The 20951-nt window shown below is 38.2% G+C and overlaps 1 protein-coding gene across 3 annotated transcripts in view; it reads left to right on the forward strand.

Moving 5' to 3' along the window:
* LIPC (lipase C, hepatic type) overlaps positions 1–20951 on the forward strand; it is a 53557-nt gene that overhangs the window by 10863 nt on the left and 21743 nt on the right. For 2 of the 3 annotated variants that reach the window (XM_027881526.1, XM_027881524.1), the window contains exon 2: positions 11037–11087. The exons of the other annotated variant lie outside the window; for it this stretch is intronic. In XM_027881526.1, the coding sequence (XP_027737327.1) occupies positions 11037–11087 (51 nt within the window). The remainder of the gene's footprint in view (positions 1–11036; positions 11088–20951) is intronic. 3 annotated transcript variants of the gene reach the window in all.

Genomic DNA, 20951 nt, shown 5'->3' on the forward strand with positions numbered 1-20951 from the left:
GCAACCTATTGGCCAGAAAAAAAAAATTTTGTACTTTGGAGATTTTTGGGTACTTGCTCAAATTAAAGCTTACATTTCCCTCAGACCCTCATACATATTTCAGCAAATTAACCATGGCAAAAGTACCAAAATTAGAGAGACAAGGTTTAATTTTGAACAATCCAATTCCTAATCTAATGCTTTCCTATTATTACTTCTAGATTTAAAAAGGCTATTTAGCCTACAGGAGAAATCTCTTCAATAATGGAATTCCAGCGCAGTATTTTTGGGAGATTTCTGCCTTTTTTCCTCTTGATTGTCCAACACCACCCACTTCTCTTTCCCCTACACACATGCAGCCACTTAGTTAATTGTGTATGATCCCTAAACACAGACTCATGTGGGCATGAGAGTCCCTAATCAGACAGGCACAGAAACAAAATCTCTGTCCTTCAAGGACAGGGTAATTTCTGTCAGGCATTTTAAAGCCAAGGCAGGTCACTGAAGTTATTATTAGCACTAATTAGCACTCCCACAAGCTGTTGAATTCTTCACCTGCAGCCAAAGGCCACTCAATATGGTGAAAAATTTGCTCATATCTTTGAAAGAATCAGAGAATTGGCTCCTCTTTAGAAACAAGGGGTTGGTCCATTGCTTGTGAATAGGCTTTTGCTAAAAATCTGTCTGATCCACATACCAAAGGATCTACAGAAGAGATATGATGAAACTGTTCCAAAACAAAGGAATTCTACAAATGTCTAAACAGATTTTGTGAGAAAAGGAAGACATCTGGCCTTACTTATTATAATGGTGCTGTATTTTAAACTTTCTAGCAGGTTACAGCCAATTCATACCCCATCTGAGCTACACTGCTGTTCTTTTAAGTTAGTGTTTTATGTAGGGATTTGAAGACAAGTCTGTACGAAAACTGTTATTTTTTCTCTTGTGAGCAGCCCTCCCTTGAGAATTAGAGGGATCTGAACTGAATCACTGGGCTTTAAATAAAACACTGATCCTAATTCTGACAGTGACTAAGAACTGATGAAAGCCCAATGAGCCGCCTCTTTTGTATCTTAAGCACATTTCTAACAAGTGCCATAACAGGGAAGCCTGGCAATAGCTCTCATTAGTAAAAAGCACTGCTACAGGGCAGTACAAAGATTTATTTGAAAGAAAAGAGAAAGAAATGTGTTAGAATCAGCTATTTTGGGTCTGTAAGATAATCCACACTGTGACCTTTAGTCTAGAGATAAATTTTCTACAAAAGTAAGCAAAATTGTACCAGGAGCAAAAAGCAACATATTATCAAAAATAAAATTAGCAAATATTTACTGTAGAACCTGCTATGCAGGAGCCTGGCACCTAAAGGATTCACCTCCAAAAACAAGTCACTGTCCTCTGTGGCAAGAAGTTGGAAACAATGGGAGTCTTGTAAGACAACAGGCAAGATGTCTCTCCAACTACCATTCCTTGCAAAAGTGAAAAGCAGAGTGAGAAACACAGAATAGAAACTGCTTTAAAAAAACCAGGCCCAGCTCAGTGCAGGCTGACAAGCTGCAGCACTTCATTAGCTGGACATGCAACCCACCATCCAAATGCCATCCAAACTGGGGACTGCCTGTGTCACTCTGAGCTGTATTTGTGTCTGTCACAGAGGCTGCAGCTTCACCACAACCTCCACTTGGCCATGCACTCCCACCTGTACACATCTTCAGACAGCCAAAAGTCAAATCACAGAGCTGGGAACAAGGGCCCCCAGGATCTTCATCAGCCCCTTCCATGGGACCCAACAGATCACACTTTGTGGTTGCAAAGGTCAGCCAGCCCCTTTTGATTTTATGTCATCCTTGAAGTACCACTCAATATTTTAAAGAACAAATCTGAAGCTCTGAAGTACCAGTAATATTAATGGTCACAACTTTAACATGATCAGTATCTCTTTAAATTAGACACCAAAAAACATTGCGTTTCCACTTACTATGAGACAGTGTTCAGTGCCAGGACTGGAATCCTTATTTTTAGCCTCTGAGTCCCATTCTTGAAGCATTTTCTTTGTCACATTGCAGCCAGGAATGCATTTCCTCTAAAACTAATATACAAACAGCATCAAAATTCTGGCCTTCACTCCCTCAGTGATAGCACCATTATGAAGATGAATCAAGGTCACTGCTATTTTATTTGTGTTATCCACTTCTTGAAAAGGAAGCCCCATAAACCGAGATGTGACACTGGTTGCTGATGGAATCTCTGTCATTTTCTGCAATTTGCAACAATTTGTAGCATTTTCATTATTTAGACACTTGATTTCCTGACACCAGGGCACAGCTACAAGGTAAGTTTCTGGGAAAACACAAATGACATAATCTATTTCCTTTAGTATGATGCCAGCAGCTGAAGGGTGAAATAATTGCCTGAAAGTGCATTGAGTTGCTTCAGCCTGCTAAACCAATTAGGATAATGGGAATTCTGGAACTAAATCCCTAGACACCTAACTAAAATTAAGCCTTTTAAACACTATGACAGAAATTAATGTCAAATGCATCAGGAACACTTTCCCTCATGGAGACAAACCTCTCTACAAAAACAAGCACTGGCAACTCATAATTAACTCTCAGAAAGGAAAACAGTAAAATTTTTTAACTGACTGTGATGATTCTAACACAGTTGGCTCATTGACAAGTCTTTTATAAGGTTACAAAGTTAAGTAAAGGTTGCCGAGCACTGATAGTATAATAGGACCATGGGATGCCTTGGATGTGCATTTAGAGGTCCTGTTTACCAAATAAACAGGAGCTGGAGAGATTCAGAGAATGAGGATGATGCTTATTTTAGGAGACGTTACAGATGGTTTTCAGTTTGTGTTTCAACAAATAATTTGTGCAAAATTAGAGAACTGAAATAAAAATATCTCTTTTTGTTATTGTGATGTGAGGGATCGTGATTCTAGTGTTTCAGGGCTAGAAGGCAGGTATACTACCCTGGCCAGTGAACAACTTAAACATAAAAATAACCAAACATTAAATGCATATTTATAAGCAAACAAAACTCAGCTGAGTGCGAGCATTAAAAAGTTTCACCCTCTATTTCCCTTAGTAAGGATTATTCACATTATCTCTCAATTGCTTTCACTAAATTAAGAGTCATGTGTTGCTGTTGCACCTTTGAACTTTTCCCATATGTTTTAGCGTGGATCAGTTCAGATGTTTAAGGCATTAAATATACTTTGAACAACAGCTGTCATCTCAGAGGAGGAATCTGACCCTGTAGGAAACCGCTTTGGCACACTCTGGTATTCACCTGGCATTTCCAGGCAGCCAGTACATCTCTGGGTGAATTCAGGGGCTTAGCATAGTAAGGGCAACAGGAAAATCCAGGGCATCATTAAGTGCATAGAGAGCAAACAATTAAAGAATTTCAGCTTTGCTTATCACACCTAATCTCCAGTGTCAAGCTATCTAAACCAGCTTGTCTTCTGTATCACCTATGCAAAATTGAGGAAAGCAACGCTGAGATAGCTATGCTTTAAAATAATGCTTTAAAATCTCTGTCTTTATCAAAATTATTCTGCTTCAGAAGAATATAATCTTTACAGCTTTAAGTGAATTTTTCTGTCAGAAAAATAACTTTTCCCTTTTCATCAGTGCTGACACATCCTGTAATCTACTCTGCATCAGTTACATATGAGCCACCACACAAAGAGCTTACACTGATCATTATCCATTCATCATGGAATAAGATGGTAAACAGGATTCCAAAGGGCAAGAGTTGTTTGTAGTTTCCATTATGACCAAATCTAAATGTTCCAATCCTTTGCTTTTCAAAACAAAAATGATGGTTGTCTCTGTTTGCTCTCAGTTTACCTATCAGGAGTCATAGAAACATGAAATGCTTGATAAAATATGATGATCTGTTCTTAACAAGGTATCTTCCCATAGTCAGGAGAAAAGCTTTCAAGACCAGCAGACAAAATGTTAAATAGAAGCCTAAATTCATCATTCTTATGTGGCCACTCTGGTCTCCTGAACCTGCTCAAGCCCAGTGATTTTTTTCAGTTTGCTCCATTCCATAAAAATCCAGACTTAGGTGACTCTATCGTTTCTATTAAGTTTGCTTCTGGAAAAGAAATAATCCAATCGGAGGAAGGAGACAAAAAGAGATTTGACCAACAGGTTTACAATTAGAGTTTTTTATAATATAGGCATTTTCCTATAAGTAAGTAAGTTAGAAAAGAGAATGGCAATTCCTGAACATACTAGTACATGAAGATTAAGCTCCTGGAATCAGGCTGTGCTCTTGACATCCTGACCAAGTTCTTAAATAATAGAAATGATGCAATTCTCTGAGAAGTTTCTTGCATTGGGAAGTAACCGGATAAAATATTCATGTTCTTAAATAGAATTGCTAATAAAAAAATAAGTAAAGGTTGGCTGTCAGTGCTGCTTGCAATGTGGTAGTGAAATGTGAATGAAAACAATAGAAAATATCATGCCAACAAGAGAATTTGAAAGCACTGAAGTAAATTTATATTCTTCTTGTTTTTCACTTTGTTTCATTCTTCACTGGTTTTAAAACTAATTTTTATTAAATATATCACTTGAGACTGAAAATACATACCTCAAATACGATAAGCAAGAAAAAGGCCCCGACATTTAATAATAAAAAGACATCTTCTTTCTGCTTTGGTTTTAGTTTTGGGTACACACTCCAATGCAGTATTGTGACAATATAAAAACAGAACAAGAAATTTCATATGGATTACATAATCTCCCTCAGCTTCCACAGGAGTATGAATTTATACACTAAAAGGATATGGCGTATAAGAAAGGCATTAGAAGTGCACTTTATTTAATCTATTATTTCTCCTTAGGAAATACATTTTATTTGTTCTAACTACTCTTTCTTCTCCATTACCAGCTAGTGATCTTGTTACAGTCATCTTGTTATAGGGTCTCACAACTACCTCATTGATCAAATTAGGATCATGTCTACTGCAAGAGGCCCCACAGTGCAATAACAGCATATTTGAGCAATGAGACATTTGGTGTAAAACACCAAAATGAGCCCACTCCAGGCCTCTGTGCCAGGGGAGTGGTTGGGAATGGCTCTGGGCTGGTTCTAGTCTAGTTCTGGGGATGAACACCCATCAGAAGCTGGAGCTCATTAGGTACACTCCCAGAGCACAGGTTTTGGTGTGTATTACTCTGCAAGAAGTCTGCTTTGAGTGCTCCCAGATCACTCCTCAATTCAAACACAAGCATGGAAAGATGGGTAGATTTGCTTTAAAAGTGATCTCCTGTGGGAGAACCACAAACCCAGCCAATGGATCCCCGTGACCCATCCCCTCCTAAATCTGCACTTTTTCTAGGGAGGCTACTTTTGACACTTCTGATTTTGAAAAAAGACAATATCATCAGCAAAACAAAATCAACAAAAATAAGGAGATGGCAGAAGATAAAATGTCAGATGAATTAGACCACTTGATTCCTGCTGGCAGAATCTCTACTCTTGCTTTCTACCACACATATTCTTTCATATCATTCCCTTTCATTGTGGGGCTGGAGAATGTCTGGTACCACAGAAAGAGTGAGACAAAGCCTCCACAGTGAGGATTTAGGCTCATTTAAAATAGCTTTCACACATGGTCATATCCCTAAAAATCTATTTTCTATTTATTTCATAATGGGCTCAATACTTCCTAAACCTATTTATAAATTCCTTCATCTTACGCATGCTGAGTATCTTGCTAACAACATCTTATTTTTAGAAAACTCCTTTGCCTGACAATTTTGCAAACCCTACCCAACAAGTTTCCTGATAAATTCAAATTAAAAACTTGATAATTAAATACAGAGAAGTATTTCATCCTGTCATAATCTTTGGCTGTCTGAAACATCAGAAGCTGTTATAAGGAAAACTGATTTGTCTCCATGGCAAAAAAAAAAAAAAAATCTAGAAGCTCATCTGCTTTAATTAATCTGTTGCAAGACAGCTTTCAGAGGAAGGCCCAGCCAAGCAGGCAAATTTTAGGCAATCTCCATAAGGTTTGGTGTTTGAAGAGATGTTTATTCTCTCATTTTGGCACTGCCACTGGCTCAGATTCCAACTCTCTTGCTCCTTTGGCTAAGGTGCTGTTTTCCCCTACACTGCAGAGATGATGACCTCAGTGAACAGTTCCTGTGGTGTATGTCAAATTGTCCTGTGTACTAATATGTTTTATTCACAATTTTTAGAGTTTGAAGTTAGATTAAATGACAAACAGAATACAGAGAGTGAATCACCAAAGGAAGTCCTTATTTGCTGAGCAATATTTCTGTCAGAGACCCCATAAGTTAACAGAAGCTTGTCCATGTCCCCACACTTCATATTTCCTCCTCCAAGATACTCTGCCTTTCCTTTCAGTAAATACAGTCTGCACAGTCCTACTGAAAGTTAACTTTCTATTCAAGTTAGCAAACAGGCCAGCTATTGTATCCTCTCTGTGAATACTTCTTTTATCTGACAGGTCTGTGAGTCAGCAACATCATCCTTAAATACGCACTCCTCGTATCACATGCACAGCCAGCACAACTCCTTGTTCAAACGAATGATGCTCAGTGAATATGCCCTGGGCACGTCTGCACCAGCAGGATTTAAACTCCTAAAGGCTCATGCATATCTCAAAGCTACACTGACTTAATTTATGCCTCCAGATAGAGTTGTCTTTCCAAGCAAAGCACAACCACCAGTTAAGTCAGCAGCGTCGTAGGTGTGGGAAGAAAGGAGGCAGCCCAGGAGTGCTGCTGTAATGGAATCTGTTTTCACACCTACACCCCAGATACTGGATAAGCAACTGTGCAGGATTGTCCAGGCATGTTCCCTGCACGCTGGCCAAGCTCTTAATTTGCTGACACATTCACGTCCTGCAGAGCCAAAGACAAGACTAAGAAAGCTGACTCAGCTGTGCTTTGCTGCCTGGGAGGTTTAGGGCACTTCAGTGCCAGTGAGCAGCTCTGTACCCTGGGCTGAAATGCTACAGTAAACTCTTCAAATGTTTTACTGCCCATCTGTACTGAAGAGAACAGAAGAGCTGTCTCCCTGAGGGAATAAATGGAACAGCAGAAGCTCTTTTGGGCTGTGTCTGCTGTCCCACACCAAGCCCTGGGCAGCCTCTGCCCTTTGGGATCATTTTGTATTGCAGAAACACTATAGAACATGGTTTGTGTCCAAAGGAATATGTGGTCCAAACACAACCACTGCAAGATTATGAATGAGTTTTAGGTTTTATTAATAATGTATTGGAGAGAAAGAATGGGGAACCTATGAAGATTTTTTTCATTGTTTTCCCCATTTACTTCCATTCCAGACCAAATAGACTGGCTTGGTGACTCCTCTTCATTACAGTAGATAATAATATCCCTTTAAAAGATTATGAACCAACTATAGTCTACACTGTTTCCACCTGTACTTCAGGATAGCAGAAATACCAGTGGGTTGTCAGCCCACAGCTGAGAACTTCTGACCTCATACAAGGCTTTGTTCTTTCAACTTTGTGTCAAGGACAAAAGAGACAAGCAAATGTGGACTAGAATTTCATTTTCTAATGGCATGTTTATAGTCCTTATAGTCTCCACTTCTCCTCTAATAAAAGGGAATATTTTAATTCTACCTAGAATTTGGAGGAAAATATTTAAATTCTATTTTTCCCTCCCAAATATTTCAGGCATATATTTCAGATAAATAACACTTCATTATTTGAATTGTCATTAAAAGCTGAGCTCAGAGAACTTCATTAGGGACATAGGAATTATTCTTCATTTATGAAGGAAATGTGTCAGGTCCACCAAGATCATCCAGCAGATCACAGAATAGAAACTAACAGATAAAAAGCAATTAAATTGAACAAGAAGGTTAAGAATTTTTGACAAATTTATTGTTGTTTCATTTCCACCCGATTCTAGCTGGAACTGCAAACATACATTATGAGAAATGCTGCCCTGCCCTTGTGATCTCTCTTGTGATTTCTGGGATGCTTCAGTGTGTTCTGAACTTCACAGTCTGATATACCAGGAAATACACACAAAAACATGTTGATGTGAAAATTCCATGTCAGTTAAGTGTGGCAGATTAGGAGAGGTTCTGGCAAGGGTGGGTGAGCATCTCCCAGGACAGTTTTATAAAACAAACCATTGTGACAGAGGTTGTATAAACAACTGCAAACCTCTTATGTCTACCAATTATTCCACTTGTCCTGAAAAGGTCTGCCCAGCTACAATGGCAGCTACAAAATGCATGTGGAGCAGAACCCGTCCATCTGAATAAACTCATACTTGTGTAAGGTTAAGAGCATTAGGTTTGTTAATAAACACCAAAATAATCCCTACCTCCATTCCCAAAAAGCCTCTGTTTAGGATTAAGGAAATTGAAAAGCTGCTAATAAAAGAAGCAATAAAGCTGAAAGACTGAGAAAAAATCATACTTATGCCAAAATGAACATTCATTTTAAGGAATAATTATCCCTATATTTCAGCAAATGCACACCAAAAATTGGCTACAGTCCAGCTACTACTTCAGGTCTGTGCAGCACCACAGAAACCAGAATAAAATTCAGAATACTTAGAATATCAACACTATAATTACATAGCAGCATAATTACAGCTAATTACCTTAAAGGTTAGGAAAGAACCTGTGTAAAATAAAGGAAATTCTTCTTTTAGTTAATGGAAGGTTTGGCTTATAGATTTGTCAGGCCCAGATAGGGGAAAACGTATTTCTCTTTTAAAAAATAACATGCCCTTTATGTGAATCTATAGCAGAAAATTATGGGAGTTATTAAACTCACTGTAGAGGGGTAATAGATGGTTCCAATTCAGAATGAACTGAGTAGAGTGTGACTTTTGCTGCTTGCAGTGGCAGTTGTTTAGTTGAGGCAGTCTCCCGTAAATCTGAACAAAATCCATGATGCTGCTGCAAAACAAAATGAAAAAACAAAGGCAACAAATGGCTTCACTTTCATTTCTGACAACTGACCCAGCCCCCCTGGAAAACATGTGATATATCTCTAGCTGAGAGCTCCAGGGGCCTGGGCAGCAATCATATACACCAGCACTCAGCACAGTTGCATATGGACTGTCTATTATCAGACATATACTTTAAAAAAATAAAAATAAAAAAAAGAGCATCACAAAACAAAAGAAAAACTCTCCTGACAAACAGCCAAGCCTGAAATGTCAATTTAATCATTAAATGCAATCACAACAATGTACCATCAGCAGTATTAGACACTGCGCAGAAAATGGATCAATAGAAAATGCCTGTAAAGTGCAGAGCAGAGGTAGGTGCCCATCGCTGTCAATGACAGCAGCCAATGTGTACCTCACAATCAATTTGATTATAAATTCTCAGATTGTTTGTGTTGTCCAGATTGCACCAGGAACACTCAAAATAGGCAGGATAACAATCATAGCACTGAACTAAATTGAGGTGGAGTGTGTAGGGGGGGTGTTTCAGGGGTTTTTTTCTTTAAAGTTCTGTTTGGCTTTTCTTTCTTCAATTAGCTCAGTATAAGTTGGGTTTTGGTTTTGTTTTTACTATAATTAAATTCTCATAAGCCATCTTCTGCCACTTTCCACTGGCTTATCACATTCTCAATGGCTGATGGAACTTATCTATTTTTCTTTCTTTCTTTAGGTAAAGTCACTTAAATTATTAAGACTTTACAGAATAAATAATTAAAGAAATAACTAATTTCGTACCTCCCTAACATTTCAGCAGAAATACAGTAGCAGTTTCATTCACAAGAAAATACACATAATTCCTTTTGAGAAATACTTACATTAACACTCCTAGAAAATCAATAATTCTGAAACCAGAAGAAAATAACGGAACCTCTGCAATGACTTCACTCACTGCATACTTTCTTTTAAAATTTCCATTTCTTAAACATGCCAGGTCAAATCAATTCATAGCTTTTTATCTACCTGATCTTCTTGCTGAGAAGTAACAGCTCTCAATACCAAATGTCACCATCAACAGTGAGAGTTATTATCTTCGTGTCTGTTGAGCTGCTTGCACTGCTCTACTTTTACCTTGTTTTCTCCTCATACTTATTGAATCAAAATAATTATGGTCATGAGGAGCCACAACACTCAGCTTCTGCTAATGCTCACTGTCCTTGTAGCTATCAGAATACTTTATTACCACAAAGTTGTTGGTTATTTTTTTTATTTCCAAAACAGAAGCAAGTTAGTGCTTGGAAAAGAGAACACAGCAGTAACCTTCACAAGCAAGATCTCATGACTGCTGTGAAACATGGACAAATTCACCTGCTCATTTAATACAAAATGACTCACCAAGATTTCCCCCTAGAATCCCCCAAATCTATTGCCCTGTAGTTTCAGTCTAGTAACAACTAATTCTGGGATGAATTAGGTTCAAATATAAATTTTCCAAGTATCTGGTCACACAGTAAAAAAGTTATTACTAGCAATGTTCTCTTTTTTAGATGATTTTATCATTCTTGAACAACAATATCTTTTTTTAAATTAAAGCTGCTCTGTTAGTTTTTAAAGAAAACAAAACAACACCCACAATTCCCTGTCTAAAAATCATCCTGTGCTCATTTCTTCTGTCATTAAAGAACAGAAAGAAAATAGTTCTTACAACCAAAATCCATGATGTGCACTATAGAGAGGAAAAAAATTCCAGCAGCACAGACAAGAGTCTGATGAGCTGGTCTAGGGAATGCGGATGCTTAGACTTTTGCTCCTCTGCCATTACACCATTAATTCCCACATTGTCCCAGATACCAGTATGAATGCATTTTGTATTTATTTCTCTCCTCATGACAATATGAGGAGCACCAGAACAGTGAATCTGTGACACAGAATGTTTCTGCTGTCACTATTCCCTGTCAGTGAAGGGCAGAATGCTGTCACTGCAGATTTCCTTAACCAAAAATTGTGTCCAACTGTCCACGTTGGTTTCATTACATTTATGAGCCTTTGATAAACACAAGGAAATTATTGTCCTAATGGATTAAACTGGGCTTTTCCTATAGATTTTTTTTCTGTGTTTCTCAACACACATATCCGAGGAGAACCTGAGAACTGGGTGGTGTGACAGTGATCTCAGTATGTGCCCCCTTGTCACAGGGCTGTGGGGTTCCTCCAGCAGGATTCACTGGCCTACCACCAGCTATGAGGAAATTTGAGTTTCATTAGTGTGCTGGTGATGCTGAGCTCATTTCCTATTTTTTACCTGATCAGAAATGCCATTCTAAGCCAAGATGTACGTGTGAATGAGAACAAATTTGGCTGAAGCTGACTCTGCAGTCGACAAAGGCACTGCTGGCAGCTGGCATTGAAATATTCACATTATTCCAGACTAAAAAGCAGTCTCCACTCTGAGACAATTTCTTTTATCATGCAGAATTATACTCACCAAGTTAGCAGAGGTGATGGTGAAATTGGTTTGGTTTGGTTTTTGAGCGTCAAGACACAAAGAGATTCAGGGAGATTGGATAGTCCTCAGCTCTAGAACTTGTTCTGAGGACAGGATGAATGTTCCATGTGCAGCACTACAAACAGCATCTGTTTTGAGAAACCACACGTCACCGTGCTATGTTTGGCTGCTCTGCTGTAGGACAGGGAAGATCTGAATTGCACGTGGGCATGTGGATTTGCTCAGTCCACCTAAAACAGCACAGTGCAACAGGAGGTTATATTTCCTAAAGCAAGTATTAAATGTGGGGGTTTTTTTAAAATGAGGATCTGATATGAATGCTTATTGGATATTATCACAGCTCAGAAGAGATGGACCAGAGGGAAAAGGAAATTATGCAATGAATTGGAGAGAGGAGACAAGGAAAACAAAATGTTCTGGCAGTGTATAAGACATTATCACCTTCTGTGACTTAGCCACATAAACTATGATTATTATAATTTTTTATCTAAAAACTTAGCTCTAAGAATTCTAGACTGAACTCAAATGTAGTGCCAAATAAAAAAGCTGATAAATTCGCCCACTTGGTATTCCAGGCATGACACATAGAGGTAAATAATTCTGTTTATCTTTTGACTATGCTACCAGGTTGGTCACTAGAGATGAACCAAATGATGGCTTAGCGATAAAAGAAGGCCTTGGGATCATTGTAGAGCTTTCTGTAGTTTAATAAAAGAGAACAATTAGATATTTTTTCTGGCCACAGAAGTTTGATTAATTGATATTACTGCTTGCTATAAGATGACAATGAAATGAACAGGTTCTGTCTATTTATAGCTAATTTCTGAACATTTGTGCTACAGTGAAAATAATGTCCAGTAGAATTGAGCATTGCACACAAGCCAATACACCTGACCTCCATTTTAAAAGTGACAAGAATTAAGAGCAAAAATCAGTAAGGTGAATTTCCAGAAGTTCGTGAATCCTTGCACTGCTCGTGTCTCAGGCCATGAACAAACACCTTGCTCAGTCAAGGAGCACTGCCTCTAGCACTCTGCCCACTTCTGTCATTTCCTGACACTTCTTTACTTTCCACTGTTATCCAACTCATGCAGTAGGTCAGTTTACATAAGCATGCCCTAATTTGTTTCAAGCAATATAAATTAGAATAGTTTAAACAGTTAAAATAGGTGATGTGAGGTAACCTAGCTGTTCTTCTTTGCAGGAATTAGGAAGTGGTCCAACCTTGGAGCACTGGCAACAGAACAGTAAAGGTGGTAATTTCTGACGGATGGGAGGTGACAAAAATCTGGAGGTGGTAACCTCTTTGGTGGTACAGATGGATGCAGACAAGGATGCCAGTCCACTGCTGTAATATGCACTGAATACACTCTGAAGCACATTCAAGTTCTTATATACAAAGGAAACTTTGCAGCCAAATAATTTTGCTTTGATTGTTACAAAAGTTAAAAAAAAAAAAAAAGAAAAAAAAAAAAAAAAAAAAAAAAAAAAAAAAAAAAAAAAAAAAAAAAAAAAAAAGAAAAAAAAAAAAAAAGAAGAAAAGAAGTGGATTTAAACTGCAAAGTGAATTTATATATAGTAAAAAGAAAGACACCTTCTGGAATAACCTTTAACTACTGTTTTATACAAGATTTCCTCCCATTTTGTGTCTTTAATCCTTTGCATATGAATAGCAGTTCCACTTTCTTTGCCCTACAAAATATGACAGATTCTAGACAAAACATGCCAACTAAAGTCAGAAGCATGAGTTGTAGTGTTATGTGCACCACCTATGCACAATATGGTAAAGCAGCTTTTGACAAACTCGAGTGGTTAAGAGAATAATGCAGAAAGGTGATCTCCATATTTACACACTCGGGTTTCTGTTTCTCCAGTTCCTGCTGGGTCCCCACATTCCAGAGACCCAGTTATGAGATTTTGATCTGCAGTGGCAGCCAGCTGTTCCTGTATCCCCTGGAGTACCCCTGCCCAGAGTATTGCAGGATTGAGCCCATGCTTCAGCCTTGCCCCTTTCTGTGCCCTAACACAGCTACTGGATGCCTTTATGTGTCACATCTCTACTTTGCACAGAAGGGCTGGGACAATCTGCCACTCTGACGTGGTTCTAGTGCTTTTTGTAGGCTTGCCATGTCCACCAAGGGCAGCTGTCCAAGGAGCAGAATTGGCTCTCTGGCTGTTCAGCTGAGCCACTGATTTCTCTTCTAGGCTTGTGAATGTGAGATGGCCATTTCTGGATTGATAACAAACTGTTCCTTCCCCCCACACTGCATTCATGAGACTCTTTGGCTGTGCTATGCTCTCAAGCATCAGAGAGGAATGTGCTTCCAGCTCTCTTTGAAGAATCTCATTAGGTTTTCCTAGCCAATGCTATGAAGTTTCACATTGGTGCCCAAATACAATTGATCTGTAACTATTTGGAGAATTTTTAACTTCTGAGGCTACATAACTCTGTGCTAGTCAAATGAACACAGAGATTATAAAATCAGCTTTCCAGGCACTTTCAAAGATACTTTTTCTTATGCTAATAGAAAAATAAGAAAAGGTTTAAGTGGGTTGTGTTATTTTTCACAGAATAATCTTAAGCAAATTAAAATGTAAATTTTTATACAATCACTGCTTTTGGGTGACAAACATTTTGCTTAAGCAGATGCATCCTGCCTCTGTTTGATTTCCACATTTGGAGGCTTTAGAAGAACTTGCCTGATCAGTTTTGTGATCTCTTTTCTTATTTCTTATGCTGACTTACCTGATCTCTGCAGGAGTTTTTAGCTTCCTAAGTCAACAGCAAACTAATCCAGTAGAAAGTGAAAATAATTCTCACATGTTGGGTGAGGGAACTGAATCAAAGGAGTGCCAGAGTCATGGCTGAACTGCTCGGGTATGGAGAATTATGTCCTGTGAATCCTCCAGGATCACCTCCAGGGATGTGCAGCTCTCAGGACCAGGCCTGGGCCCTGCCTTGGGAGCAGGGGTTCCACCCTCACCAGCACTGCCCACACCTCAGGAGAACCTTCATAACCTTAGAGGGACACACACCTAAAGACCCCAGCAGTGACTCCTAAGGACATGAAAAGGACATCCTCAGCTCTTCAGTTTGCCTCATGTCCGTCTACAACTGCTAAACAAACACCACGTAAATAAAAAATAAACCAACTGAAAGTGAATGTGAAAATTTTCTTCAATCTGGTGTATTGTTCTCAAAATTCAAACACCCAGGACTACAGGAACTGAAACAACACGTCTGACCAGAGACACTCTAAATATCTGGTCTGAGATACTAGGTTACTCTCAGTATTGATGTAAAAAAAATTAACATTCATCCAGGAAATCAGTGGTTGACTTATGCCCTGAAGCATTTTGAAGGTTATCCAAACTACTGCAGCTGTTCTGTTAGCATGTCCTTCATCTGCATTAGGAACCATGCTCTGGACCTGGAAAAAGTACTTAGCAATGCATGGATGCACAGCAAAGATTTAGAAATTGGATATTTTATGTATATTGTCTCTGAATATTAAACACTTGAACCTTCTAAGACAAATGCCCAAAGTAATATTTCATTCATATTAAATGCTGCAATAATGAGGGGAATGTCATATGATTTATTGAGTACATAAAGCATTATAATATTTATAAATAGTATTTAACATCCATTAATAGATTTTTTTAATAAATATATAGATGCTTCTCTGTGTATGCACTTTATACAACACTATGTAAGATAATTATATAAATTATGTAGCTATAATGGACAATTAGGAACCCAATTATACTCCAACATATCATTATACTATTTTATAGTACTAATTTACTGCCCTTTAATACATATTTACTGCTACTGGTTTCCTGATTTTTGGTCTTGGAACACCTTAAGAGTCTGCAATTTTTTAAGTTACCAGGAAACAAAACAAGTATTTCTTTCTCTCCCCAACCCAAATTTGGCATTTAGCACCCAAACCTCAAATCCTGCCAGAGGCCCAGAAACTAAATTGTCCCTGTCACTGCAGTAACAGGTAAAATTGCAGCACTGTGTGCCCTTGCAGTGATGCCAAGAGGCAGTTTTATCTCTCTTGAGATTGAGATTTAAGGCATTGAGTGAGACACAAATCACCTGCCCAGCAAGCTAACCCACTGGACCTCAGCGTCATGACTTTTAAAATGCAGTTTTGATCATTTTATACATATTTTCTCTAGGACTGGAATCCTAGAAACAATGTGCAAAGGTGTCTGGTCTTACTGGTTAAAGCAATAAAACTCCTGAAAAAGTTTTCTATGCTGTTAATACTTCTAATAACCTTTTGCTTTGTCCTGTGCATAAAATATTAAGTATTCCATAAAAGTAATATCTTCCATAATAGTTGTCTCAGGACTCCTGGAAAAGCCTGCAGAGCTCAGCAACATCTTAGTCAATTTTGATAATGGCTCACTCCAAACTTGGACTAACAAATCTTTGTAGGACACCATTGCATGGCCCTTTTTACTAAAAGAGAGTCCTGTACTGGAGTATTAGACAAATGCACTGAAAACGTTTTGTGAACTACGGCTTGGGTGATGGCAACTGTTATAATCTGCACTCAGTTCACCTCTATGAGGAAAATCATAACAAAAATTGCATGACAGTATTAATAAAAACTCTAAGACTTGTTCTATATGCAGAATCTACTTTAAAATATATCCACAGTGAATGTTACTTTCTCTTATAGTTTAATATTTAAACAAATTTACTCAATGAGAAGTCTAATTTCTATACATAATTGCATGGAAATAACTTCTGTAAACAGTGTGCACTGCAAAGGTTTTAGAAGAAATACCTACAGGCATCCACTATAAAAGATCAGTTTGGAGAAATTCAGGATACATGTAAAATGACCAAAGCTTTTTAATACCATATCAGTGAAACCATCAAACTCTTGCTTAGATGAACACACCTAGTGACTGTCAAAGCAAAATGTCCTTGTGTGCTGCAAAAACAGGATTTCCCCTCAGCTATTTTGGTTTAACTAAGGCTTTCAGACAAAAACAATAAAAGAAAACAATTCTATTATTTAAAAAAAATTATTTTTTAAAAATCAAAGGACACAATGAAAAAAACCAGCAACATTTTGGAGGGGCAAGAGAAAAGGAAACAAGAAGAATGAGAGGAGAGAGTGATTAAAGAAAAATAAAGTTCCCAAGAACATATCCTTAAAAATTCTCCCAATATTTCCTCTAAAACACAGGTTCCTTGGAAGTACAAAAATTTTAATGGACCAGATGCCAATTCACTACTCAGACTGAGAACTTTGGATGCGTAGTCCTATTCCCAGAATTGAACAAAGGCCACTTTGGTAGATTGAGGTTTAATTACACTCAGGGTAGGCAGATCCAATCAAGATCAAGAGCCTGCCTGGTGCTGGAGAGCTGTCTCATCTCGCTGTAATCGTTGCTCTAGTCCTAAAGCTCAAACTCATTCACATTCCCTTTTTTCTTTTCCCACTGCAACACTCAATCATCTTTCCTGCCCTGTTCACCTCTGCCTTCCAGGAAATGCAGCAGCTACCCTGCAGTCTGGCCTGGAGGGCTGTCCCCTGGCCTGGCGAGTGACTTCCACTCAGCAACACCTCCCTGTGGAACCTTCTAAAGATTCTGATGGTTTTATCTTCTCCTTCTTGTAATTTTTCATTATTTTTTTCTGAGCTTCAAACACATATTCTTGCTGCATATATTTCTCCTCATATTACAGAATGCTGTGGTGCAGAAGTCATGCTGAATGTCTGACACAGCAAGCTGGCACCAAACAAGTGATTTCACTGCAGGATCACTCAGCAAAAAAGCAAGGCCACAGAAGTAAAAGGAACTCCCTCTTCCAGCGTAGCTACCCTAAAATATGAATCCAAAAATGTCTTATATTTTGCAAGATTGTATATTTTTTAATCAAAATTTACACTTGATGGTATCAGCATATATGAAATGGTTCCAAGGGACATGGACATAAGTAATATAGATTTTCTCCTGGTCCCTTTGAAATAAAACTGAGAAAAACAATGCTCTGAATCATGATGGTATAAGCAAGTACATGCAGACTTTTGAATCTTTGATCTAGATTTCCTGTTTAACTCTTGTCCACCTCTTACAGGGTAAGAGCTGACTCAACTTTTTAAGAGCTGAACAGGAAAATATTTTCATATGCCAAGAACATTTTTTTGCCCAAACTAGATAAAAAGTCCAAACTTCAAGAGCAACAAAATTGCAAATTAGAGCTTCAAAGATTTCAACATAAATTAACCTAAGTATATTGTTGATCAATTCTGATTTCAAAATTACTTTTTTAGTTACTAAAAATGAAAAATATTTCCAGGCAATTAATAATTCTGAACAACAGCAAATAGTAACACTTAGCTTCACATTTGTCATTATTCATTTGCCCCTTCCTCTATGTGATAATATCAAACAAACAAATATATTTCACCCAGGCAGTTTGTGACTATTTCTTCTTTTTGCTTTTTATATTATGGAAATGCAGGCTCCAAATTAAGCATCTGAATACCTTGGCAGAAACCCTGGCCAAAAAAATTTAGTCATGCATATATTTGAAAGGAAGCAGTTTCATGAAGGGTGAAAATATTGTTTCCAAGATCTACCTACTTCTAAATCTTACTTGAAACCATGAAAATTTTGGTTAGGTAACAGATGGAGGAGAGACAATTATTTGTTAACATTAATTTATAGTAACAATTGAACATCTATATTATTCTAGTTGAAAGCATTCCTGGAAGGACACACTGTAATTATTCTTCCAGCATTCTGGTTAACAACATTCAGATTAGGCCAGATTAAACCACTGGGGCACTAATTTCAATTTAGCAACTCTGCATTACACAAATAGCATTTAAATGATCATATTTAGAAGGATTATACTTTGGATGGGAAAATTAAGAGGCCAATATATGTTACCCATAAACAATGTGAGCTGTTCCTCAGTTGTGGGGCTCCTCCTGCACACGAAGATGGTGAAGGGCCTTGAGGAGCAGCCCTGTGAGGGGCAGCTGAGGGTGCTTGGTCTGTTCAGCTGGAGAAGAGGAGACTGAGGGGAGACCTCAGTGCAGTTACAGCTTCCTTGGGAGGGGAAGAGCAGGAGCAGGCATGATCCCTGCTCTGTGGGGATCAGGGACAGGACCCCAGGGAATGGCCTGAAGTTGTGCCAGGGGAGGTTTAGGTTGGATATTAGGAAAAGATTCTGCCCCCAGAGGGTGGTGGGCACTGAACAGGCTCCTCAGAGCAGTGGGCACAGCCCCAAGGCTGACAGAGCTCAAGGAGTGTTTGGATGATGCTCTGGGGCACCTGCTGTGACTCCTGGGGATGGGCCTGTGCAGGGCTGAGGGTTGGAATTGATGGTCCTTGTGGGTCCCTTCCAACTCAAGAATATCCTGCGATTCTGTAGTCAGACAACAAAACAGAGTTTTGAGAATCAGCATTCTTCTGTGAAGTTTTCACCTGATATAAAAAGACAAAAGGAACAGCTAACAGTTTGGAGGGTGGGTGTTATTTCTTTGCCTTCTGTTCTAACCATCACTTCAATTCTTGATTCTAAATAAAGGAGATGTGAAAAATAAGTTTTGAAATTTCACATTATAAAGGAGGGTTTTATGTTGAAGAGAACGATTAAAAGAGTATGGCACAAGAATCAAAATAGGTGGTTCTTCTGAGAATTTTGAAGCAACCCAGTGTTCAAAAACAATGACCATAAAACAAACTTTGGAAGAGGGGGAATAAAAATACATACTCTAATACATACAAATAACAAATACATAAATCAGAGGAAAGCAAAAGGATAACCTATTGTTTTTTTCTCTTAAAGAACACATCACACTACATTTTACTTCTCCCTTTGAAGCCATTAAATAGAAATGCCTTATTTGATTCATAAGTGATTTGAGATATATCTCTGAATAGATGAGACACACGACAGCAAGTAGAAACCAAAACATGGGTTTTAATCTGTTTTGCCACCTTTTTCCAAGGTTTTCTAGCAAGAGTCACTGAAACAGTTTCGATGTCTCCACCACCTGACCAAGTGCATTCAAGCGAAGAAATTTCAAACAAAGAGCAGCACAAGATACGTAAGTAGAGAACTCAATATTAGCTGACGTCTTCTATCAAATTCTTTGATATAAACAACTTCTGAGAGTAGGGTGCATGCCCTTATGCTTTACACCACCAAGCAAATTGTACTAAACCATGATCTGAACCAAATACTTTGAATATATTTTACAGTTCTTGCATATGCTATGAATTCAATACTGGAGGTTTTTTCAAATTACTTTCCCTTTGGGAAGCATTCTAATTTTAAAAAAGAGAGGGAGAAATATCAGCTAGGTCTAAAGTCCTTATTAACATATTAGCAGGTCTTTTTAAGTCATGATTCTGCTGTTATTGAACAAGACATTAAATTCTCTTCCTCCAATTTCATTCAGAAATTAATTCTGAATAGGAGTAACCAGAAAATGATAGCAATCTCTATCTCTGCTGACAGTTCTAACAAGGTAGCTGATAATTACATCTGCAAACAAATTTCCCCATTCCTCAACCCTTCCACAAATAGCCCAGGTAAACAAAGAACACAGACCTGGAAGAGCAGAGCAGAACAGTCTTCCCTTTATTCAGCTGTGGCATAAGTTTTTACAGATTTTCTCACCACTGTGCATCAAAACATGACAGCAGTGCCTGATTATAAGGAATTTGTGAAAGATCAGCAGCATTTAGGCAGCAGAAAACAGAGATTTGCCAGTATTAAACATGTTTCAATAGAGAATTAGATATTTGACTTTTGGTAGATATTGGATGGATCTGATTTTCAGAGAAAACAAAAAAGTATCCTCTGCACTTTAGTGGTAAAGAACCATAGGCAGACAGAATGACCCCTGATAACTACAGAGCTAATTTTTGACCAGGCACACACACACACCTTCCATGACCTCACTGACGAAACCAGGGCACCACCCCCTGTGAATTCTTGAATTGGCCTCTTTCTAAACACATCTTTCTTCCAGCTTCAAGACTCACTAATGCCACCTGCTAATAGATTTTTTGGATGGTTTGAAAGCCATGCAACACACAGAGAAGTCAGTCAGTATGAATGGTGTAATTTTACATGCTGTCCTCTTGGATTTTTCAACAGAGAGTTGGAAGTATGATATCAGAGGGCTAACAATGGTTGGGTAATCACCCTTTGTGGCTGTTTGGGTACAAACTACACTTGTGATGAGTTTGTTGACTTACCTTTGGCATGCCTGCATGCGTATTAGACAAGAGAAACAAGAAATGACAACTCAGAAAACTATGATACTTTTCAGACGGAGAATCTAACGCTGAGAAAAGTATCACCTACTCAATGTTCATTTAAACTTAAACCAAAAGGGAAGCATTTTTTCAAAATGTCTCTTTCTAAGCAGACCTAATAATGTTTAATCCAACTGTCATAGTTTTTTCTTGCTTGCTATTTTTTCATTCATTCTTTGGTGAGTGATACCTACTTCTTAATTGGCAAGGTGAGTAAG

Source organism: Empidonax traillii, unplaced genomic scaffold (assembly GCF_003031625.1).
Source record: "Empidonax traillii isolate 1590-97213 ecotype Southwest subspecies unplaced genomic scaffold, ASM303162v1 scaffold90:size2128546, whole genome shotgun sequence".
NCBI lineage: Eukaryota > Metazoa > Chordata > Aves > Passeriformes > Tyrannidae > Empidonax > Empidonax traillii.